This window comes from Eptatretus burgeri, chromosome 3 (assembly GCF_056783735.1).
Source record: "Eptatretus burgeri isolate ZD-2024b chromosome 3, Ebu_testis_v1, whole genome shotgun sequence".
NCBI classification, from domain to species: domain Eukaryota; kingdom Metazoa; phylum Chordata; class Myxini; order Myxiniformes; family Myxinidae; genus Eptatretus; species Eptatretus burgeri.
In genome coordinates, this window is record NC_140963.1 from 126,925,660 (window position 1) to 126,951,304 (window position 25,645).

Below are 25,645 nucleotides of genomic sequence, written 5' to 3' on the forward strand. Positions count from 1 at the left end.
GAAAGCAACAGCTGAGAGCGCAGAGGCATAATCCACGTAGCTCCATATGAAGGCATTGCACACTGTCATGGGATCAGTGTGGCTCAGGAATGCCTTAGTTCTATGGCTGTTGCTCTTGATTCCTATCTTGCTGGAATATCCAGACGACAAACTGCCTTTGATGCTAGTTTGGTGATATTATCATCCCATGAAAGATTATGGCAGATAGTGAGGCCAAGGAGTTCCAAGGACTGCATCTCTTCCTGTGGGTATCTCGAGAAGTGTTTTGGATAGTTTGATTGCCAATTCTTGTGGAGACACAGTGTGAGAGTGTGTGACTTGCTGGCATGGATTGTCATGTTCCAAGTGGCTGGCCAGTGGCTTATGGTATCAATGTCTGATGAAAAGGAATAAGCAGTAGCCAGCCTTTCACAAGAGGATCATTCTTCATAGGGTAGAGTCATCTGCCAAATGGTAAAGTCAGTTTTCAAGAGAATCAGATTGATTATTTCTAATTTATATAGATGAATAATTAGATCCTCTTCCTCCTCCTTTGTATGCAGCACAAGGCTGCAGGTAGCATCATTGGCTGAGGGTATGGCTGTGCCACTGATGGAATGCCCCAATTACCAGTACACTGGTACTCATTTCACCGACCTCAGAAGGATGACAGGCTGAGTCAACCCCACCTGGTGCTAATTCAACGGCTGACAGAGGCTCAAACTCAGGCCCCTAACCAAGCCAGCTACCTTAAACACTAATTCAACACCAGGCTTTTAATTAGCTCCTAATAAACTGCCTTGTGGAACCTCAGACTAAAGGGAAAGATCATGGGAAAAGACACCATTAACAGCCACCTGGTGCTTCTGCAAATAAAGGAAATCAGCCAAGCACTTCTGCGGAGAGCCCTGAATACCAAAGGACGACAACTTAAAACCAAGGCTGGATGCTAAACAGTGTCAAGGGCTCCAGAGATATCCAGATTGATAGCTCTAACCTCTTCCTTGGAGTTCAGGACATTGTCGGAAGGAATATCAGGCATATCCGAGGTGAAATAGCCAGTCAGAAGCCAAACTGGTTGTCAGAGATTAACGAGTTTGACAGATGTTTCCTGGGTTTGCGTACAATTATAGCAAATGGCATATATTAATATCCATTAATACATTTCTCACTAGCAAATACATCCCGTCACTTTGTTGATGGGAATAGTAAATGTTGGGGGTGGGGGGGTAAGAAGGAGGGTCGAGGAAAGGAGGGAGAGAAGAGGGATGGGAGGGTGAGAGGAATTATAGGGAGCGAGAAGTGAGGTAGATTGAGGCGGGTTTGGGGAGTGAGGAAGGAGAGGGGAGCGAGAATGGTTGTGGAAAGGGAAGGCAGCATGAAGGGAGAGCAAGGGGAGGGCAGGGGAGGGCAAGGGAAGGCAGTGTGAGGGACATAACCACCATCCGGATGACGGGTATACTTAGGTGGAGAGGGTGTGGGAGCGAGGAAGCAGGGTGGAGTGGGGAGGGGTGGGGGAGTGAGGAGAGGAAAAAAATCAGTTAACAATGTATAAATAAAACATATAACACATAAACATTAAAACTATTAACTTTTTAATAAGTGTTGTCATGATTGCCCTTGCCAAAGGATAGGGAATGGCGTTTGGGTCCTTTTGTTGGATTCGCTATATATGCTGGATATCCCTTATTGGTGTGTGTGTGTGTGTGTGTGTGTGTGTGTGTGTGTGTGTGTGTGTGTGTGTGTGTGTGTGTGTGTGTGTGTGTGTGTGTGTGTGTGTGTGTGTGTGTGTGTGTGTGTGTGTCTGCAACGCGAGGCTCCACAGCACGAACCAGCAAACCGATTTCGATGAAACTTTACTAACAGGTGCCATATGGTCTGGGAATGTGCGCGTTTGAATTTCGTTGCCTACCAGCCAACCTTTGCTGTGCAGCGGCCAAAAAACCGCGTTCAGTATTTTCAATACTTGCCCTTCAGTTTTGAATGTGGAGAAACGAGACTTCGGAATTAAACACTTCGAGATATTTAAAAAAATTTTACTTGAGCCGATTTTTGATTAAGGTTTTATTTTTCAAATGGTAGTCCTTCAAAAATCAGGTGTCTATTTACCGTCATTTTTTATGAGGGGCTTAGGAAAGTAGACGGAGCTTAGGGAAAGTGGACATGGTTGATGAAAAGTGGGAGTGGTGTAGGAAAGTGGGCGTGGCTTCTGAAACGTGGGTGTGTCTTATGAAAAATATTGTGTGGCTCAGGAGGTGTGGTCAAACAAGAGCATTGAGAGAAGTTTATCCGGTTTTCCATCAGTGTGTGTGTGTGTGTGTGTGTGTGTGTGTGTGTGTGTGTGTGTGTGTGTGTGTGTGTGTGTGTGTGTGTGTGTGTGTGTGTGTGTGTATGTGTCTGTCTGTCTGTCTGTCTGCAACGTGAGGCTCCACAGCACAAACCAGCAAACCGATTATTTTTAAAATGGTAGTCCTTCAAAAATCGGGTGTCTATTTACCGTCATTTTTTATGAGGAGTGCCAGTTGGCAAAATACGCAATAGGAAAAATCTTGCCAGGCAGAGGAACAATTGTATGTGAACCAATACGTCTTGGCAATGACTCCGTCTGTGGATCGGTCAGAATGAAAAGCATCGTAACCAGCACTTCAATCCGAGCGAATCGCTCGTCGCTTCCTGGCTTGTTTGTTTCTTTGATTGTCTTTGTCTGTCTGTTTGGCGCCTACAGGTCACAATGTTAAACCGATCTACACGAAACTTCACCACATGGTAGAGTTTGTCATAAGAAAGAAGCCCATTGTTTTAGAGGTCAAAAGGTCAAAAGGTCAACATTGGCCAAAGGTCAACAACTTACGTGGTATTTCTAAAATCCTCAATTTTCATCCGATTGACTTGAAATTTGAAGAGGATTTATATTTCAGGTCACTGCATTCAACTGGCCAATTATTTATGAGGTAAACATGGACCAAAAGGTCAACATAGGCCCAAAGTCAATAACTTTGCTTGTGTTTCTAAAATCCTCAATTTTCATCTGATTCACTTGAAATTTGAAGAGGAGTTGCATTCAACCAGCAATTATTTTTGAGATTAAATTTGTTTTATGGATTTGGCAAGTGTCGTGCTCTGCACGGCGTCTTCTTCTTTGTTTGTCTGTTTGTTTGTTTGTTTGTTTGTCCGCACAGAAGTTTCGTGTTTTTCTCCGCAACTGCTTGTCGGATTGAGACAAAGTTTTCACCATAGGTGCGACTACTCATGTGGAATGTTGCAATGATAATGATGATGTCATAGGTCACCTGGTGTGGGAGCCATGTTGAAAAACGGAAAAAAAACTTTGGACCTCTGTATCTCTGAAACTGCACCAAGGAAAAAATTGAAACTAAGCCCACAGCAAGAACTCCTCATGTGGAATAAGTGATTTTTATTTTTAATGGTTATAGGTGCCTTGGTTATGATGTCATAATTGCACATGTAGAATGCTACATCTGATCAGTCTGAAAATATTTGAGGGTCAACTCGGGATAAAATGGTCCACAGAAAAAAATTGATGACGTCATCAGTCCCGTGATTCGGCAGCCATATTGTTTCATTTAAAAAAAAACTTCAAAAATCTTCTTCTCTGAAGTGGCTGAACAGATCAAGGTGAAACTTTACACGTATGACCGCCTGTCCATGAGGAACAAAAGGTTCACAAATATGATCTCATAGGTCACATAGTTGGTTTGGCAGCCATATTGGATTTACCCTAAAACCGAAAAAAAATCTTCCTCTCCAGAACGACAGGACAGATCGAGGGGAAACTTCACACAAGTGTTCTCTAAGCCTTGGGTGTACAAGTTTGTTCAGCAATAATTAATCAGTTTCATGGTTTGGCAGCCATATTGGAATGAAGAAAAATATTAAATCATTTTTTCTCTGGAACCGCTAAATTAATTGACATGAAACTTCGCAATTATGATCTCATATTGATGTGGAACATATATATATATATATATATATATATATATATATATATATATATATATATATATATATATATATTTTTTTTTTTTTTTTTTAATTTCAACTTGATAGGATACATGGTCTGGCAGCCAGATTAATTTAATTATTTTTGATCTGGGTTCTTTGTGATATATATATATATATATATGTATATGTATATATATATATATATATATATATATATATATATATATATATATATATATATATATATATATTAAAGGCACACTTGTCTATGCTTGGATGGGTTTGAGGGTAGAGGAGCAGCAACTGAAATGTGAATCCTATCCAGGTTCCTCCTGATGACTTCATATTTTCTTTTTGCTTTTTTGGGTTCCTTCTGATCACTCCAATGCGTGACTGTACCTATTTGGTCTTTCATTTGATTTGAATTGAAATTGTTTTAATCGCACTCTAAATTCAATTGAATAATAATGAAAAACGTCATTGGTCAGGGTCAGGTGTCCAATCAAAGCAGGGTTGCATCAAAACGGGACGTCTTGGTACCCGGTCATCACTGCCGGCAGTTATATAGTGGCAGTTCTAATTATGTCTCTCATTAATTACGAAACACAGCAGTGTGCAAAACTACACAAACACCACACAAAACAAGTCCTGGCAAGGGTCTGCAATCACTGATTGCTCTTTCTAGTTGGGGTTGGATACAGTACATATTGCTTGTGGCAAGCATATTCAGGTATGGCAGGCTGTCCAGTTGAGGTTCAAGGCTCAGAAGATGAAATGGAGGCTGATTCGCTTGGAATTTTTTTGAAGAACTTCAAAATGGAGCCTTGAGTGACTGCCTTCATTTTCTGTTCGTAGACCTCCTTGTAACATTTCAGGACATTCCCCATCTCTCTCTGCACTGTGTAACTTCTCATGCAGTCGGGATCATGCTCATCAGGAATGACTTACTTAGAATTTTGGAGCATGAACAACTCGCTCAGAATGACAGAGCACGAACAACTCGCTCAGAATGACGGAGCATGAACAACTCACTCAGAATGACGGAGCACGAACAACTCGCTCAGAATGATGGAGTACGAACAACTCGCTCAGAATGACGGAGCGCGAGCAACTCACTCTGAATGATGGAGCGCGAGCACCTCATTCTGAATGATGGAGCACGAACAACTCACTCAGAATGACGGAGCACAAACAACTCGCTCAGAATGACGGAGCACAAACAACTCGCTCAGAGAAAGAAATGGGCCGGCCGGCCTTTATTGATACCCCCAGCTCGGAGGGAAGGTGAGCTGGAGGTAAGAAGCTAGCTTGGACCTTCCCGCCTCGTGCGGCCCTTGACGATCCGGCTCAGCGGGACTCAAACCCGCAACTCGATGCCGCTGCAAGCACCGGGTATGGAGGACAGCATCGGGCTCCAGCACGCTCATCCGGCACGCGACAAGACAGCGAGCGCCAGCAGACAAGACAGGTAAGCGATTCTCGGCGGACAGACTCGCAGGCAGGCGATCCTCCGCGGGACAGGCTCAAGGGGAAAATACAGGACTTCCTCGCGAACACCCGCCGCTTCTCTTAACCCCCCCCCAACCCCCCTCCCTCCCCCCCCCCCCCGTCGCCACTCACCTCCGGATTCGCCGGTTCGTCTCAGGCGATCCGCTCGCCGTTTCGTGATTCGTCCGGGGGGCGTGGCGAGCATCCTCATGGCCTGTCCCCCCTGAGAGGCATTCCTCCTTCGGGCAACATGCCTCCGCATTGGCTAGAACGCGGCGTACGTCGCTCGCGCTTTGCCCATTGGCCGAAGGCAACACGTCCTGCTCGACCCTGGAGCGGGGCCAATGCGTCGGTTGCCAATGGAACTCCGCCCACAGGCGCTCGGCACGTATGCACGTCAGAAAGGCCGATGGTCGATGGAAGCCAGGGAGGATGCCGTTGTTGTTGGTCATGTAAAAATCCTCACTATACAATAACCTGTAGCGCACGTACACTTAATTCCCATTAGACATAGGGGAAAAGGAAGCTATCTTTCCACATTTACTCCACGAAATAACTGAGCTACGGGGACCTGGATGTTGAGTGCTCATGGCTGCCAGATTCGGAACAATATTTCATAATGGAGGAAGCCTGGTGTTGGCTTTGTGCTTCGGATAGTGGGCTTGGGATCTTCGGGTCCTGAGTTCAAACCCTGTCAGCCACTGAAATAACACCAGCTGGGGTTGACTCAGCCTGTCATCCTTCCTGGGTCGGCGAAATAAATACCAGTGTCGTGGTCTAGGGGCACAGCATCAGTGGGGCCCCCATACTCAGTAGCAGTGGGGATGCAGCGTTGATAATAGCCAGCTGAAAGCATTAAATCATGCCACCATAATCAGTGGAAGTCTAAAAATTAATAATAATAATAATGTGGGAAGTTGCTAATCCAAGAGGACCTTTGAAAAAAGAGGAGAGAGAGAGAGAGAGAGAGAGAGAGAGAGAGAGAGAGAGAGAGAGAGAGAGAGAGAGAGAGAGAGAGAGAGAGAGAGAGAGAGAGAGAGAGAGAATGAGAATGAGAATGAGAATGAGAATGAGAATGAGAAAGAATGAGAGAGAATGAGAGAGAGAATATATATAAAAATATCTATATATAGATATAGATATAGATATAGATATTATGATATGACTGAAGCACCATTCTTGAAGAATGCTTTTTGACATGGTTCTGGAAGAAGTATCAAACTGGATAGGATGCTTCTCCACTTGCTATGGTGGTGAGGTGGGGGAGGGGTGGAGACGTGGAGGAGGGGTTGATAGGTAGGGGTGGAGAGGTGGGGGAGGGGTTGAGAGGTAGGGGCTGAGAGGTGGGGGTGGGATTGAGAGGTCAGGGTGGAGAGGTGAGGGAGGGGTGGAGAGGTGGGGGAGTGGGGGAGGGGTGGAGAGGTGGGGGAGGGGTGGAGAGTGGGGGAGGGCTGGAGAGGTGGGGGAGGGGTGGAGAGTGGGGGAGGGGTGGAGCGGTGGGGGAGGGGTGGAGAGTGGGGGAGGGGTGGAGAGTGGGGCAGGGGTGGAGAGCTAGGGGAGGGGTGGAGAGGTGGGGGATGGGGGAGATAAGTCCATGTGCTCTAGGGAACATTCTGTAATGATGGAAAAGGTGAGTACACAATGGGATGGCTTTTGGATTTTGTCCTTTTGAGTGAAGACGGTTCTAGAACTCTGCTTTTTCTTTAGCACTGTCCAGCATGACACCGACCTTTAGAAGGGAAGGGATGGAAGGTGAATGTGTACTTGACACAGACCTGACAACCTTTCACAAGGCTTTGGTAGGATTGTGAGAGGCTGGAGAATATTGATCGCAGGCTGCCTGATGTTGGGCCCTGGCTCTTCGACAGACAGAAACATAATGGTTCGGAGCTGTGCGGGGAGATTGCCTTCAGTGCGGTTCTTCCTCCAAGTTTTCTTGCAAGGGTTTCACCGCACACACCAGGTCAACATGATGGAAATAAAAGTTGAATGCTGGATGAGATGAACTTGTGAAGAAGAGAAATTAATCTGTTTGAGACGAAATTCCAGCATCAGCCAACGTCAGAAGCCGATGTGATGATAGACCAGCCTTGACTGGAGAGAATGGATTTTAGGCCAGACCAATCAGATTTACCAAATTGCCATACATCTCTGCACCTTGGGGGTTCTCTGATAACTGTCAAAGAGATGCCCACTTTTATTGACACATACCCGAAGAGCCTGGAGGAGCTGAGTTTGCAAAAAAAGAAAAGAAATCAGGCCAAGTTTGAGAAAAAGTTTGAAGTAAAGATCACTGATGAATGGTTTCCATCTGGAGAGATGTGTGTTGTAAATGAAACGCACATTTTTGAATGCAAGTGGGTTTTTTTGGATACAAGTGCAGTCATTTCACAAAACGAGTTAGCCGCTCGAACATGTCCTGGAGTATCTGAACTAACGCCAATCCAACTGGCCTTGTGTTCGTTAAATGCTCCACAGATGAGGACCAGCAATCACCATTTAGAGGATAACGGAGTGTCAATGTTTAGAGAGAGTGTCATATTTGGAGTCATCGGAGTTGAAAGAATCAGATTCCGCAAAAAGAAAGGATACTTGGGTACGAGAAGGCACACACAGCGAAATGTACCCCACAGCTTTGGAAGTGACCATTGGGAGGCACGGATTGTGGGATCAGGTCTGTAAGAGCAGAAGAGATGATAACCAACGACACACACACACACACACACACACACACACACACACACACACACACACACACACACACACACACACACACACACACACACACACACACACACACACACACACACACACAGAAGAGTTCGGAACATCCTGTGAATATGAAACATAATATCTGGGTTACCAGCAAGAGCCTGTATGTACAGATCTGGGAAATTGGAGCACAGACCTCTGATATTTGCAGACCAGAGGGTTAGAGACTGGGAAGCACACACAGGAGGTGAGCTGGGATGGGGTGAACAGGGACAGGGTGGGAGAACAGGCACTGTGGATTTATTTTTTTTACATGTGAGCTGACCCTTACCGCTAATCTGATTGCATTTCTGGCAAAAACATATATATATATATATATATATATATATATATATATATATATATATATATATATATATTTCAGCAATGCACAGTCGAGCAGCTCATCTGAGTGTGAGTGAGGGTTGGTTGTGTGTGTGTGCAGTTGGTGAGCCAGTCACTGTGTTCACTTTGATTTATCATCTTAAAATAAGATCATTTGGTCGATGAACTACTGCTGGTTGGACATTGACCGATTAAAATGGCCGTTGGTTTTGTGACAGCTGATATTGAACAAACATAACTGCAAATGGACAGAAAGTCAGCTTATGTGGGTGTAAACACGTGCCAATCCTTAAAATGATCCTCGCAACATATGTGTGGGGAGTCTCTCTCTGTAATGAGATTCAGCTCAATCTATCAAGTGATATAATTGTCTGATGGCACATGTTTTCCCCTGCGTAAAAACACGAATTTGACTCAAGAAATATATGACATTTTGGCTCTCATTCTCGATACAAAGTCGAATAAAAACTTTTCTTGGAAACCATTTATCCAAAAAAGTGAGAAAAGTATTTTTTTCAAAGCCAAGCATGTACAATGATTCGACTCGACGGTGTAATGGTCAGAGGGTCCGCTCCGACTCTGCGAGGTTGATGGTACAAACCTGGGCTGTCATAACAAAGACTTTAAAAACGGTACGTGCTGCTTCTTTGCTTGTCGATCAGCATTTAAAAGGATAGAAAACGGACATCCCCATTGGTTGGCATCCATGGAGAGGAGGAAATTCCTCCTTAGTAAATGTCCCGCTGAGTGCGAGAGGCAAAGCTGAGTGCACCATTGTTGCAACATCACTGGTACCCAATTTTTTTCTGGGAAGTGATGGAACTTCCCCCCAAGCTCAGTGGCTGTGTTAAGCATTTGTCTTTTCAGTATGTCCATGTATGTGTGAGTGGCAGCTCCATTATGTGCCTTAGATCTTGTCCAAAAAAGAAAAGAAAGTGTTTGATAGAATTTTGAGATGATAGCAGGTACAACTAGAAGGGCACTCGGTAGAGCGCGTACCTCCACCAGGCTGATTAGTGTACGTTTTGTATTCCACTGACAGGCCGGATCTGCATCTGGACCTTAATGAATCGCATCATCTTGTTCTCGTCACCTCCCCAACTCATCCACCAAGTTTTGTCATGATCCATGCACATCTTCTTGAGACATCATGCCGTCTATCGTTTCAGCCCAATCACTCAATAGTGAAGAATACCGGGCGTAGTGGCGTGCGCCTGTAATCCGGCTACTCTGAGGCTTGGGTTGGAGGATCGCTTGAGGACGGGAGCTCTGCGCTGGGCCGCGCTATGAGAGGGTGTAGGGCAGCCCGGAATCATGGCGAACCCCAATCCTTATCCCTGTGTCGTAAGAGGTGACCAGGGTTGCATCAGGAAGGGCATCCGGCGTAAAACCAATGCCAAATCAGTATGCGGATCATAACGGATGATCCGCTGTGGCGACCCCTAACGGGAGCAGCCGAAAGACGAACAACACAACTCAATAGTGAAGAATCAATTAAAATAAAAAGTAAAAAAACTCTCTGATCTGGTTCTGGATCTGGATCTTCACGAAGATTGAATCAATTCGTCTTTGTCACGCACCCAACCTGTTCACCAAATTTCTTCCGAATCTGTCCATACCTTTTTGAGATATCCTGCTCCCAGACAGGCAGACAGACAGACAGACAGACAGACAGACAGACAGACATGTGTAAAAACATAACCTCCGTACACCCTTGGTGGCAGAGGTAATTATTAATGTTTGCAGCTGTAATTGTCATATATCTGTTGCTTAAGATATGATACCAAAAAAAAAAATCCATTTTGGAAACTTTACCATCGACGAACTCTTTGAACCGACCGCTGCCTTATTGCTTTTGCTGAAGGAGAGTAACGTCATGATGTTGCCTTTCAACGCATGATTGGCTGCACCCACCATTAACAACAACAACAACTGCGGCAATAATAACAAGTTCTCCAATCAAAACGATGATGGCTAAAGAGCGTGCTGAACCTCGGTGTGAGTGATTTCGATGACTTTTCACTTACCAACTTCATAAAACCAGTCTCAGCGTCATGAACCACATCCTAATGAAATAGGGAAACTGACAACTCTGATTATTAATGCTGCAACACCATGAGGCAGGAATTTTGGAACTTGACTATTGTCAGCCGAGGATGGCCTACTTTTTGTGAAATGTACATCAAGTTCTTTTTGAGGTTCGTCATCAAGTGCTCGCAGGTGGTATGCCAAACTTAACATTCCGCTTGAAATATACCATCCTCTGTGTGTGGTGTGATGACATGCTGGGGCGGGGGGGATGCAGGGGGTGAGGTAGGGAGGTGGTGTCATCTTCATATATAAAGCACTTCGTGTTTCCTGTCTCATTTGTTCCAGTGAAGGGTAAAGCCCGACATGTCAGTATTGCTTGTGATCTTTATATGGCAGATACCTCTAACCTTTTAATTCATCTGTTTTATTGTCTTCGATGATCCCTAATTATCACAATAATGGTTATTCCTCAAGGAAATGCAGAAGAAGATTGAAAAGCATATAAATATATTATTCCAGCTGGCTTATCTTGAAATTCTTGAATTGTGACATGTAATCGTACGTGTGTATTGTTGATTTTTATTTATTTATTTTGTTTTTCCTCTGGGGCTGCATTGTTTTCCAAATCCGTGGCTGGGAATTCTCGCATGCTTAGATGTAAGCCCCTTGGCATCGAGGGAGATGACAAGGCAGGCGTGCTTTGTTTGGGAGCGTGTGTGCTGCAGATGAAACGGTGCATGCACGGGTGGCTTTTTGCATTCTTTTCAGCTCTATCTTTGACCTCGAGAAGAAGTGCACTCGTAGCAGTTACCATCACGATCGCTGTTAATGTATCGAGTGGTGCAGAGATTGCTGCATCACAATCTCTGCTTGTTTTGTGTTTACTTTCGCTTTCAGGAGAGCAGATGTTTCTTTGTTTTTTTTTCTAAGTGTGCTTCTCGGAGCAAGTTTCCCTGTGCCTTTTGCCTCTCGCTTTACAGCCTTTTGTATTTCTTTCATTTTCTGCTCAGTGTCCGCCTCCTCTTCGACCTCATTGGAATTTTGTTAGTGTACCTTTCTCCTTTCTGTGCTTCCACTCGTTTGTGGACTATCCACCGATGATCCAGCAGGATGGACGGCGGTACGCGGATTGGATGCCAATGGGGATTCCGTGTCGGTGATGCATACAAATTGGCTTGCTCTGTGTAACAACACAGGACACGTCTTCGGCTCAGCAGGCAAATCTCTTTGCCACTTGCTGAGATCGAGTATGAAAAAGGCATTTGATAAGTTGCTTATCGATTGTGTCTCGGCAGTCGGATATTTGCCTTTTTGCCAATTTACCTGCCGGTCGTTTAATGCATATTGTGTAACGAAGTGAAACCTGGATTTCAATTAAGAGCTTTTAAGTTGAGGCCAGAAAAAGAGCCTTTTAATCCAAAATACTTCAGCAACTGCAGCAATGCTATGATGTGATGGGCAGCAAAGACTGTGGGCGTTGTTTTTGTCACTAGGGGTGGCTGCGTGGGTGGTGGAAGCAGTGAAGGTGGCAGTGGCATGCAAAGTTGGGGTGGTGGGTGAGGATGCAGTCAAAGAGAGCCCCCCAGCTGCTGCTCCTGCTTGCCTTCGGCTGTTCATTGATCTTTGCCTTCCCACATGACCCACAACCCATCAGTCTTGTGAATAATGACTGTAAGTTGACAGAAACACACATCAAACACATAATGCCGTATTAGTTAATACGAATAATGTCTACGTTGCTCTGAAAGCTTCCTTAAAGCAAGGTATGATATATTTTATGATGTGAGAGAAGACACGTGTGGCAAGTTTCTGGCAGGAAGAAACTGAGAAGAGAGAGAAAGAGAGATAAAGAGGTTAGTCCCCAATATAAGTATGCCCCCCCCCCCCTGTTGGCAATAAGGCCAGCCTTAGACAAGATGCTTTCTAATCAGAACAGTATTTAATTGAGAAAAGGGAAAACAAGGTGCAAAGAACCATCCAAACATCAACTACCGATATCCAAAAGTCCAAAGCATTCAGATCGTCCACATAACCATAATTTATGATCAAACTAATTGCTGTGTTCGGGCCTTGGACTGGCAGGATAAATGAAAAGTGGATACACTCATCTCTGAGTCGTCCATCTTGCGTTCGAATTTCAGTCCCGCTTCAAGCTGCCAGCATGGTTGTTTTTTTCCCAGGCAGGACGATACGTCAATGTGTGCCCCGTCTCTTGGATTTCGATAGCATTAGTTGTTGCGTGTTGAAGATCCTACATCATCCTTCAAGAAGAGTCGGTCGTACCCTGGCTACATCCCAAATTACTTCCGAGACTCCAGATAGCAAGTGGTGTTGTCTTCTTGGAGGCTCCTTGACACCAGGTTACATGGCTTGCTATCTGAAAGTGTGGTTGCTTTCTCGGCAGCAACTTCTGCCTATAAACAAATTGACCAGATGACTCACATGTTTGATGTGAACAACTTTCTTTGAATATGAAGGACAACCAATTCATGTCTGGGCTATGATACCCTGCTGGGCTATAATATGTCCACGGTGCATATTTTACAGGTCGTGGGATGAGGCCCACCTCGAAGACTTGCAGTCTGGGTAAACAGCGATACATCAAATCCACTTTCAAACGTATAAACATTGCAGAAAATGCACTGAAGCACGTCTAGCTCCACTGTCGGTCCGACAGTGAGCAGTGCTTGGCTCAGCTTTAATCTTCACACTCTGGACAAACAAATGGGCAGCTATTGAATGCCAGCTCACGGGCTTCACCTATGCAGACATGGCACTCAACACATTGTCCTATGTCTATATATGAGCCTTATTATCGGCAGTCTGCACCTTACCTGTTCAAGAAATCCATGGTCTCGTCGGAACATAAATAAATTTCACACTGAAATTTAATCTTCTTCGGGACTTCATAAAAGTCACATTGAAGCTTGAGTGTAACTATTTTCAATGATTTCTCCACGCGGGGTTGAGGCTTGTGGAAGAATGTGGAAACTAAACGGATCAGGACACAATGGAATAAAAGGAACAGTAGTGAGAAGGGGGGAAAAACACTGACAGCAGTGTTGAAGGACTAAATCGAGGGAGACTTCTATTTAGTCCTTCAACGAGGGGAGGATGCGTGGTGTGGACAAGATGGATGGAGAAGAAAACTCTCCGGAAGGAAAGACTGGAATTTTGAAGGAGGTGGGCTTCGAGCTGTGGCAGAGTTAACAGGGTGAGAATAGATCGTGGTTTTAGATGGTGGATGATCTGAGATGGAGGTGAACAGCTGTCTCGCTGCCTTGAAGACTTGGAGGGGAGGAGTGAGATTGATGAGCATGTGGAAGTTGGTTCCATGGGTGGGAACAAGGAAATAAATGAGTGGAGGTGAGAGGTGATTCTGAATTTTGGGAGTTTCACCAGAAGGGGTTGATGTTGGGCCATGCATGCCCTGCATAAGTCTTGGGGGGGGGGCAAAGCATGGAAAGAGCATAGGGTGCAAGATCAGAAAGCAGGCGGTAGAAGACGGGGAAACCACTGACCTGTCTGCGATGGGAAAGTGATTGGCGTCAAGACTCGGATTCATCGTGGGAGACACCAGTGATGTTGAAGTCCTTGGTTTTCCACAGCATCAGTTTGAGCAAGATGTGAGGCAGGGGATCCAGCCCAGAGGGGAGAGCAGTACTCCAAACAAGCTGCGGATGAATCCATGAGTTTTTGAGATATTGTGCTCTGTATAGTTCTTGGCCCGATCACTCAATGGTGAAGAATCACTTAAAAATTCTCGTATCTGGATCTTCACCAAAATCGAATAATTTCATCCTTGACAAACACGCAACCTATCCACCAAGCTTCGTCCAAATCCATACATAACTTTTTGAGGTATTCTGCTCAAACAGAGAAAACAGACAGAGAGAGAGGTGAAAACAACCTCCACCCACCTTCGGTGGTGAAGGTAACTATAAACTGTCATCCTGATGCTTAACAGACAGGGCATTGCATTATTGAGCGCAGCATCATGTCGAGGGGAAGTTCGGTTTGCTATCCCATCTGTCAGTATTTTCTGGTGGATGTCAAAGATCTCACAATGACTTTCAGAAGAGTCAGCCATTTTGTACTGGTCCCTCGACCAAATTCTTAAACACTAATTTTTACTCGAATGTTTTCTCAGCTCGTTTGTGAATCGTTTGTGATTGCCTCTGATCTTTTGGTCTTTGTGTTCATGGAGCATAAGCCATTTGGAAACAAATAGCAAGAAATGCTGACTCCAAAACATCATGACAATGATGATGAATGACTTATCAAAATTTTGTCTGACTTACATTCCTCATGTTAATGTTTGAGTTCTGATTCACAGATTTTCTCACCAAAGTGAACAAATTAAGAGTGAAGGACTGAAGGTGAATGCCAGGGATTGTACAAGAGAGAAAGTAGGGGAGAGGACCGTGAGAGGAGATACATGAGGGGAGCTAAGAAATGTATGGTGTATATGGTGTTAGGAGAGGGTTGTCACCATATTTGCATACATAATAGATCGATGGCCTCTTCGATTTTGAAATTTTGTTTCGCGCCGGAATCCTGCACAGAACAACGCCGATCAACCCACCACATCAGGATGCGACGCCAGCGATGGAGCAAATGAAAGAAATCGGTTTGCTGAAAGTACCCCAATCCAAAACTGTGAGGAGGCCAAAGAAAGACACCCTCATTATCAGCATGAGAGGATGATTGAGGCTCCGAGGATGGTAGTTGGTAGCGTACCAGAGTCAGGTGGCGCCGGGTTGCGTCCAGATGGTGCAGCACTTTCGACAACAATGGTCAAACAAGATGTACAAAATAGTCAGTCTTGTTTCAACATCACAAATATCTTTGGGGGGGGGGGGGAGGAGGGCGAGGGAGATGCAGTTTTCTCCATTTTCTTATAGCCGAGTAGTGATTTTATCATCGAGTCCTTGTGGTTCTCTTTGAAGTTCTGCAAATGCTTCTTCATTTGGAAACTCATGTCAGTTGTTGATTTTATGTATACAGTGTAACCAAAGCACTAATATATATATATATATATATATATATATATATATATATATATATATATATATATATATATATATATATATATATATATATATATATATATATATATATATATATTGGAGGAATGTTAATTGTTGTGGATAAATAGATTAGACATTCCTGACTGAAACAAAATTTGTTTCATGTCGGGTAGTTGCCTACCCACCCGCACACCCCTTTCCTGGTACACCGATTTCAATGGGAAACTAGAACGGCACTCGATAGAGCGCATACCTCTGTCATGCTGAACAGTTTTTTTGTTGTTTTTTTGTATATGTCGTCGAGGCTCATGGAAGAGCTCGTATACTGAAGGGATCAGGAGGTCACAGACAAAAACAGGTCACAAAACATGCATGCACGGGGTGGACAAGTTGGAAACAGAGGATGCACGGGGTGGACAAGATGGACACAGAAGGAAACTCCAAGGAGGGAAAACTGGAAAATTGGAAGGAGGGATTTTGGAGGGGTTACCGAGGGTAAAAAAGATCATGGTTTTGGATGGGGGATGACCTGAGATGGTGGTGAACAGCTGTCTTGAAGACCTTGAGAGAAGAATGAGATTGAAGAGAATGTGGAAGTTGATTGCACAGGTGGGGAAAAAGGAACAAATTGTTTTGGTTAGCAGTGAGTCTGGATTTTTGGAGTTTCACCAGAAGGGGGTTGATGGTGGATCACGTGTGCCTTGCAGAAACCTGGCTGGTGGGGGGGGGGGGGGGACAAAGCACAGAAAGAGCAGAGGGTGAAATACCAGAATGGAGGCAGTACAAGACAGAGAGCGACCACTGACCTGTCTGCAATGATGAAGTGGTCTGCCCATAGACTCAGCTTAATCCTGGGGGATTCCAATAATCTTGGTTTCCATGGCATCAAGCTGAGCAAGGTGGAAGGCAAGGATGCCAGCCCAGAGGGGAGAGCAGTACACTCCACCAAGTTGTGGATGAAGGCCTTGTAAGTGGATAAGAATTCATGCATGCCAAGGAAGGACATTTGAATGATCGAGGATGCCCAGTCGGTGACTGGCTTCGGAGGTCACCTTAGAAATGTGGCTTGCCCAAGAAAGATCGTGGCTGATGATGAGACCCATGAGTTTGAGTGACTGAACTGTTAAGAAAATGGATAGGAGGGTTTCTCATATGGTCCTATGAGAGAGAGAGAGACAGAGAGAGAGACAGAGAGAGACAGACACAATAAGAAAGATTTGTCAGGATTGAAAGACATATTCCATGTGCTTGACCAGGTTGTGATTGTAACAAGATCTGAAGAGAGGGAAGAGGCTACTTCCTGCCCATCTGATCATGAGGGATGTCACATCAGAGGGTGGAGTCAACAGCAAATAGATAAATGAGCAGCAATCTGCCTTCTACCGTCTCCTCTCCGGCCTCGCCCCCCTGCTCTGTCTGCTCTCTGTCCTGCCCATATTTCCACAGGGCGCTCATGGTTTGCCAGCAATCCTCTTCTAGTAAAACTACCAAAATCAAGAATCACTGCTCACCTTCACTCTTTCATTCCTCTTTTTCCCCACCTTTGGAACAAACTCCCACACTCTCTTCAATCTCACTCTTCGCTCCAGGTCTACAAAACATCTGTTCACCACCATCTCTTATCTTCCCCCATCCAAAACCACGATATTTTCTACCCCCGCTAATCCACCATAAGCCCACCTCCTTCAAATTCCCTGCTTTCCTTCCTGAAAGTCCTTGTAGTGTCCATCTTGTTTATCCCGCCCCATCCCTCTCCCTTCCACAGACTTCCTAATGTCTCTGTTCCCCGTTGTTGTGTGCTTCACTCTCCCTGTCCCTCTTGTCTCCTGCTCTCATTGTTATACGTTCTGTGTGTTTTGTGTGTTATATAAAGGGGATTTTCAAGAGAGTCAGAGAAATCATAGAAGAAGATAAAGAAAAGTTCTGGACCCAGAAAACTGCCCCAGGGTACTCCATCCTTAACAAGGAGAGGAGATGAAAGGATTCCGTTGGGAGAGACATGTTGGCTATGAGAGTGGAGGAAGACATAAAGCCATATGTGGAGTTGGCTTGGATTCCATAGGCAGAGAATCTTGAGAGCAAGGTGGGATCCCAGACTGTATCAAAAGCATGAGATATGTCCAGAGAAACAGTCCTGATGTCATGTCTGACATTGAGGGCATCCATCCATTATTGGGAGAGTAGGAGCAGCATGCCCAAGGTGGAGTGACCTGGTCTGAATCCAAATTTGTGATCTAAGATGAGGCCGTTGGAGAAATGGAAGGATTTCATATCAACTGTGATGATGGATTACATGACCTTGCTGATGATTGGAAGTCAGCTGATAGGTCTGTAGCGGGATCAGTGTTTGCACCTTGTACCTCCACAACCAAAGGTGAAGGAGGTTATGTTTTTACCCCTTTCTGTTGGGTCGCCGAAATAGGTGACCCTTATTGTCAGTAATTCCGTCTGTTTGTTTGTTTGGATGTTTGTTCGTTTGTCATCAGCATAATTGGTAGTAAACGTGGGCGGATTTTGACCAAACTCGGGTGGTTGGTACATCTTATGACCTCGTGCTTTGGAAATTGTGATGGTTGCTAGGGACGCTTTGGTTCCCTAGCAACAACCGAAAACCCTTCAAAATCGGTACCGTTCACGCGAAATCAATTCCGAAAGCCCTTATCCCACGTAGGGTTATGAAATTTGGCACGAATGATCTACAGGTGATGCTCTATCAAATATATTCCGGTTTTTGTGATATATGGAATACTTTACCCGCAGCGCCCCCTACAATTAGGGTATGCGCGAAAATTGGCAAAAATTGAAGGCTCCTGAGCGATCAGGTGAGTCCATCGATACGAATGAAACTTTGCAGGTTCATGGTACTCAATAATGAGTTCCACAACTTTGCCTCAGGACATATTGACCGATTTCGCTTAGGTCAGGGGTCAAAGGTCAATTAGTGCAAAAATCGATAATATGCGAGAGCTGGAGGTGCCTTCGTGCCAAATGCTACTCCTCCTTGGGTTATGGTTGGATGGTCATGAAAATTCACACTAATCATCTGGAATACAATGTGCACAAACAATCGAGCCGGATTTTCGATTTAGATCTTTGTTCACCCACAGCACCCCCTCAAACTTTGGGGATTTCCGATTTCAAACTGCATTTTCGGTACTTCTCATTCAAATGAATACCGAATAGTTATCAGTAGATGGAACTGGATGAGATTTGATATGCATAATCTCAAGGTGATTCCCTATCCACTATATGACATCCATTTTGTTCTTTATCTTATAGTTTCCATGCTCGGCGACCCATCGCCGCCTACCGGCTTGTCTGTCCTTTGTTTGTTACATGCAAAATCGAATATTTTTCAAGTTTATTGGTCAGTCGATTTTGTTATTCTGTCTGTCTGTCTGTCAATTTGTCTGTTTGTCTATTTATCACCGACAGGTTTGTTAGGTTTCCAAACCGATCGTCATGAAACGTTACCGAGTTGTCGAGGTCGTCTCAACTGAGAAACCCATTGATTTTGAGGTCAAAGGTCATCTTGAGGTCGAATTTCTAAAATCGTCATTTTTCATCCGATTGACTTGGAATTTGAACAAGATTTGCATAGTCCATTCACTGAATTGGGGAAGCAACTATTTTTGAGGTCAAAAGATCAACTCAAGGTAAAACTTCTCAAATCATCAATTTCAATCTGAAAAATAATCAATTTTCATCCGATTGACCTAGGCTTTGATTAAGATTGTCAATTTTAATCTTAATGAAATGGACAATTTGATGTATCCATGACAATCTTTGGAGGGGGGAGGAGGGAGGGTGGGGTGGATTCTGCATGATGTCTTTTTCTTGTTTGTTTGCTTGTCTGCTTATGTGCAGGATATCTCAAAAAGTTGTGGATGGATTCGGACGAAATCTGGTGCACAGGTTGGGTGTGTGACGAGGACGAATTGTTTGAATTTTCATGAAGATCCACATCCGGATCCGGATCCGATAATTTTTTGAGTGATTCTTCACCATCGATAGATAGGGCTAAACTAATATAGAGCACGATATCTCAAAAACGTATTGGGCCCAATGTGTTCTTGTGAATCAGGCATTATATGGCGGAGGTATGCGTTCTACCATGTGCACTTCTAGTTTCTGTAATGTGGTGATGTTGGCTGATTTCGTAGCAGATGGATTATGACCAAGGGCAAATGACAGGGTGAACAGAGCAAAAAGAGGATGAGCAAGAGCAGGAGAGCAGGTTTTTGATACACATGAGCTGATGCCATCCGGTCCATGTGCAGAATCAGTTGTGGGTTGCCAGAAACTTCTACACCTTCTCAGGTGCAAAAGGCACAGAGTCTCTGAGTAGTTGGGTATGACTGGGAAGGATGGGTGCAGAGAACGAGCGGTTGGGGACGCAATATTTGGAAGCAAACACATAATTGAAGCATTCGGCCTTCTCACAAGCGGAGTTGGCTTTGATGCCATTTCAAGTGCAGGAAGGGATGGAGGGTGGGGGGCATACTTCAGAAACGGACTTAAAAAGGCGCCATAATTTTTGAAGGGAGACAAGCTTGAAAGTTCAAGCTTGAGGTGTTGTTTTCTGGCTTTCCTGAGAGTGGACACATACTTGGTGCGGGCGGTCAGGTTTGCTGTCCAGGAAGAGAAGGCAAGTTGTTTCAGAGCAACAGCTTTACCACATGATTCAATGTACCATTGGACGGTTTGGATGGTCATTGAAACCTTGGTATCTGGAAACCATGGTGTCCTAACCAAGAATAACACGAATCAATCTGCAGCAGACCTTCCATTATTATACAGATACAGAATCTCATAAATTATCTTGATTTTTGAGGGGCACAGGTGAAGGCACTGTGTGTGAATGTCTGTGTGTGTCGATTAAAAAAAAAAATTGAGCTGGTTGTTGGGGGGGGGAGGGGGGCAGGGTTGATTGGTGGAAATGGAATACAAATGAATCCCAGGTAGCCATTGATGACGGACCGACTCTGACAAGACACCCTACAAGCTGTACTGATATTGAGCTTGGATGACATCGGTGAGAGTGAATAATATGCTGGATTCGATGGAGATCAAGGTTGGTGACAGTGTGACGGCTGGTGTCATGAAATGCAGGTGAGACTACTTATTTTAAATGCTGTGGAAAAATACAACAGGAGGGTCACATTTACACATGATGAAAGAATAATAATAATAATAATAATAATAATAATATGAAGAAGAAGTTGAGGAAGAAGAAGAAGAATGTAAATAGGGGCCATACACCTGACTGCGAACCTGGTGGAATAATGATACTGAGGAAGTCAACGTGGGATGAAATCAGCAAAATGTACCAATGAATCAATGTTATAACAAATACCTATTTTGGGGAGGCACACCCCCCACCCCCCCCCCGCTTTCCCCCTTTACACGCCATTTCTTTTTTTAATATTGTGAACAAACTTTGGTACATCATGGGTGATGAAGGTTGCGGTCAATTTTCATCGAAATTGTGTGTCGTTTTGAAGAAGAGAGCAAATACATATTTTGGGGGGAAGTCTGACTGTACACCCCCTGAGACCCCGATGTTTTTTGTTTTTAATGTCCTGAACAATCTTTGTTACATCACGGCTGATGAGAGTTGGAGTCAAGTTTCATGGGAATTGTGTGTGTAGTTTCTGAGAAGAAAGCAAATACCTCTATTGAGGGGCAACCCCCCCCCACCCCCCATGTAAACTCCCTCCATAGACCCCCTCAGACCCAGACCTTTTTTTTTAATGCCGTGAACAAACTTCGGCACAGGTGATGAAGGTTGTTGCCAAGTTTCATCGGACTGCATGCATCGTTTCTGAGATGAAAGCAAATACCTACCCCCTTAGGGCCCGATTTGAAACAAATTTTGGGAGATGCACGGTGATGAACGTTGTGGAAAAGTTTCATCGAAATCCTCTGTGTAGTTTCAGAGAAGAAGTTGCAAGTAATTGCGGACGGACAGACTGACGGACGGACGATGCGCCGTCCCATAAACTCCCCGTAACTGCATTCCAGGTGAGCTAATAATAATTAATAATAGTATTTATAGTGCCTTTTGCCGATGGATACATCCATCCATCCATTGGGACCATACTCTGTGCAGAGCGTTGGTGCTGCCCAAGCAGTCTCCTTGGCTATTGGACACAATCCTGGAGGGGTCGCCACTCCGACCTCGGAACGATTCGCCGACCTCGGAACGATGACAGGCCGAGTCAACCCCACCGAGCATTAATTCAACAGCTGAGTGTGTCGATTCATGAACATGAGTAACATTGTTGGAGTGATAATACCTTCTGTGTCGTTTTTGTTGACGAAGAGTTCGTTACGCCTGAGTGAAATTAGGGGTGACTAATCTCTGGCATGTTATGGCGCCACACCGGTGACATTTTTCATAATTCTTAGCCAATTGGCCTGACATATTGATGTTGTAATAGTGAAACTAGTTGCAAAGTTTCATGCTCGCAATGCCTGCTGCAGATTAGCAGAAAAATCAGACGGCAGGCAAATTCGGTTTGGTGACGAGATTTGTGCTGACACTTGAGGTCTCATTTTCGTGAGAAAGAAGTTAAATGTTGAAAACATCTTGGTGACGATAGGATGGAGAAGATAATTCTTAAGATCGTCATGATAAAATGTAAAACATTTTTGAATTCATAATTATACGTCTTCTTCTTCTTCCTCTTCTTCCTCCTCCTCTTCTTCTTCCTCTTCCTCTTCCTCTTATTCTTCCTCCTCCTCTTCTTCTTCCTCTTCCTCTTGTCTTCCTCTTATTCTTCTTCCAATTCCTCCTCTTCTTCTTCCTCTTCCTCTTGCTCTTCCTCTTATTCTTCTTCCAATTCCTCCTCTTCTTCTTCTTTTACCAATTCCTCTTCCACTTCTTCATCTTCCTCGTTAGCGGTAACGCAATTATTCCTACGTTTTTGTGGGGTTGGCCGGGTGAAGCTTGGCCGAAGTCTTTCACAAACTGGCTGACCAGGCCTGATGTTTGAATAAGGTTATGGCAATATTTGGAATTTGGCCAGGGTGCCGGCGATAGTTCGCCGACTCTTCACGAAGGACACCATGAGATCTGTAAGGTCCACCAACCAACGCCAGCTGATGGGATGTTTTCACGTCCATCCAAGGGATGGCATACACATCGATGAATCACTTTGCCTGTGAAACACCGCGAGGGCAGTTTATACGTCAGTGGGGATTTGAAGCTAAGATGTGAGTGTCCGTACCTCCAGTCGAGGCCATCCTGCCGGCCCAATCATGTTATTAACAGCAAGTGCAGGGTGTTCCAAAAAGACCCGGACAACTTTGGTTGTTAGTATATTTAGAACCACAAATTATACAATGATACCCTTTGGTTCATTTGATACAGAAACTCGAAACGTTTTCTTTATTTTCAGTTCTGTGGTTTAATGGAAAAGAAAATGTCGATTCCACAGGAGAAAGCTCAGCATGTCGAATGGTTCATCGAGATGAGATCCGACACGCAAGTTCAGCGTAATTTCTGGACAAGATATGGAAGGAATCTGCCATGGACTGGTATCAGAGAGTGGTACAAGAGGTTTCAGGAGACTAAAAGTTGTCATAAACACAAAAGTACCGATTGAACGAGCACAAGTGCAGCAGACGTTGAACGAGTGTGTAAATGGTTTCAACAAAGTCTCAGAAAATGAATATGATGCACATCCAGAGAACGGAGACTTCCAACCACCACTGTACACGGGATTTCACATAAAGGACTGAAGCTTTAGGCCAATTAGGTGCAGATTCTGCAGGAACTCAAACCAAATGATGGACCCAAACACAAGGCGTTTGCCATGGAAATGCTCAGTCACATCGAGGATGATGAAGATTACCTGAAAAAGGTCATGTTCACAGACGAAGCTTGATTTCTTGTATCGGAGAAGGTCAACCAGCACAATGTGAAAACCCCTACGTCGTCATGAAGCACATACGTGACAGTCCCAAAGTCAATGTATGGTGCGACCTTCTCCATGACTACTTGGTGGGTCCATTTTTCTTTGTGGAGGATACAGTGACCTCAACAATTTCCATGAACATGTTGGAAGGATTTGCATTTCCCCACAGATTGAAGACCTGCAACCTGATATTCTTTTTCACGAGGACGGCAAGCACGCCCCCCCTCCCCCTCATTGGGCCTTCGTCGCTAAAACCATCCTGGATGAAAAGTTTCCAGCTCGCTCAATTCGCCGAGACAGACCAATCGCCTGGCCCTCACCATCACCAGACATAACCCCCCCCCCCTTGATTTTTTTTCTGTGAGGGTTTGTCAAATATGTCCACAACACCAAGGTGGCAAACCTGCAGGATCTTCGTTCTGAGATCACAGCTCCATGGGCACTGGTAGACACAAACATGCTGAGCCGAGCATGGTAATCACTCGTGTACCGCCTTGATGTAATGCGCGTGACAAACGGAGCTCGCTTTGAAGTGTATTGATGATGACAACAAAACTTTACGAGTTTCTGTATCACATAAACCAAAGGGCATCGTTGAATCTTTTGTGGTTCTAAATGTATTAACAACCAAAGTTGTCTGGATCTTTTTGGAACACCCTTTATCTATCTATAATTCCAGCAATGTGTGTGTGTGTGTGTGTGTGTGTGTGTGTGTGTGTGTGTGTGTGTGTGTGTGTGTGTGTGTGTGTGTGTGTGTGTGTGTGTGTGTGTGTGTGTGTGTGTGTGTGTGTGTGTGACCACTGTTTCTCAACAACCACTGGTCCGATCTAATTGAAACTTGCCAGGTATATTGCTGGCGACCTGAGGATGTGCCTTTTCAAGGTTTGATATTAATCCGACAAGTGCTTCCCAAGTTATGGCCATTTATTTACCAACCAATGACAAGACATGTTGCTGCGGCCATTTATTTACAAACCAATGACAAGACACGTTGCTGTGTAGGCGTGGCCGATGGGGAAGAGAACCTCAGCCGCGTTCCCCATTACGGGTTACAACGTACGGACTTCCGGATAGTGATGACTTGGTGTATTCTAATAATTTCTCGATTTCTTATGCGCATTTATAGCGAACGTAGTGAGCTTCATACTTAACGCGTGCACATGAGAGAATAGGAAACAACAACAACAACACAATACCCTGGAAATTTGGAATCTGTGTCGTTGGCGATGACCCTTTTGCTTCCGGTTTTTTTTTTTTGCTTCCGTTTTTAATTTTTTTTTGCTTCCGGTTTTTGGCATGGGGAATGATGCATGCTGGGAGATAAAGGCATCATCGGAGACATGAAAGACCCAAATTATATCAGACATGGTGTATATTTCCTCCACTGATTTTAATAAAGATATCTCCCGCATCATCAATAAATAATTTTGAATCATGATTTACATTATTTGATCGCTGATCCCGAATCTAGGCCGAAGTAACCAGAAATTGTGTTAACAGTTGTGAATAAGTTATAGGTAAAGTCAGAAGCGAATATGAGAAGAATTCTACGTTCGCTTCTAGTATTTATTTTTTTAGATGAGATCCTGTTCTTGGTGGTGTAGTTGTTGTTGTGAAGGTAATGTTGAGGTAATATTATTTTTTTTTAGATGAGATCCTGTTCTTGTTGGTGTAGTCATTGTGAAGGTAATGTTGAGGTAATATTAATTTTTTTAGATGAGATCCTGTTCTCGGCAGTGTAGTTGTCATTGTGAAGGTGATGTTGAGGTAATATTAATTTGTTTTAGATGAGATCCTGTTCTTGGCGGTGTCATTGTTGTTGTGAAGGTAATGTTGAGGAAAAATGTTGAGTTAACATCTATATATATATATATATATATATATATATATATATATATATATATATATATATATATATATATATATATATATTTAGAATTTTTTCGATGAGATCCTGTTCTAGGCGGTGTAGTTGTTGTTGTGAAGATAATGTTGAGGTAATATGAATTTTTTTAGATGAGATCCTGTTATCGGCGGTGTAGTTGTTGTTGTGAAGATAATGTTGAGGAATGTTTTTTTTTAGATGAGATCCTGTTCTAGGCGGTGTAGTTGTTGTTGTGAAGATAATGTTGAGGT

General features: G+C 44.1%; 1 protein-coding gene across 15 annotated transcripts in view; it reads left to right on the top strand.

Annotated features, from left to right (window-relative positions):
- LOC147030935 (semaphorin-6B-like) overlaps positions 1 to 25,645 on the top strand; it is a 768,963-nt gene that overhangs the window by 272,403 nt on the left and 470,915 nt on the right. For 11 of the 15 annotated variants that reach the window (XM_085875514.1, XM_085875517.1, XM_085875513.1 and 8 more), the window contains one exon: positions 12,051 to 12,228. The exons of the other annotated variants lie outside the window; for them this stretch is intronic. In XM_085875514.1, coding sequence (XP_085731640.1) covers positions 12,120 to 12,228 — 109 coding nt within the window. In that variant the 5' untranslated portion in view covers positions 12,051 to 12,119. The remainder of the gene's footprint in view (positions 1 to 12,050; positions 12,229 to 25,645) is intronic. 15 annotated transcript variants of the gene reach the window in all.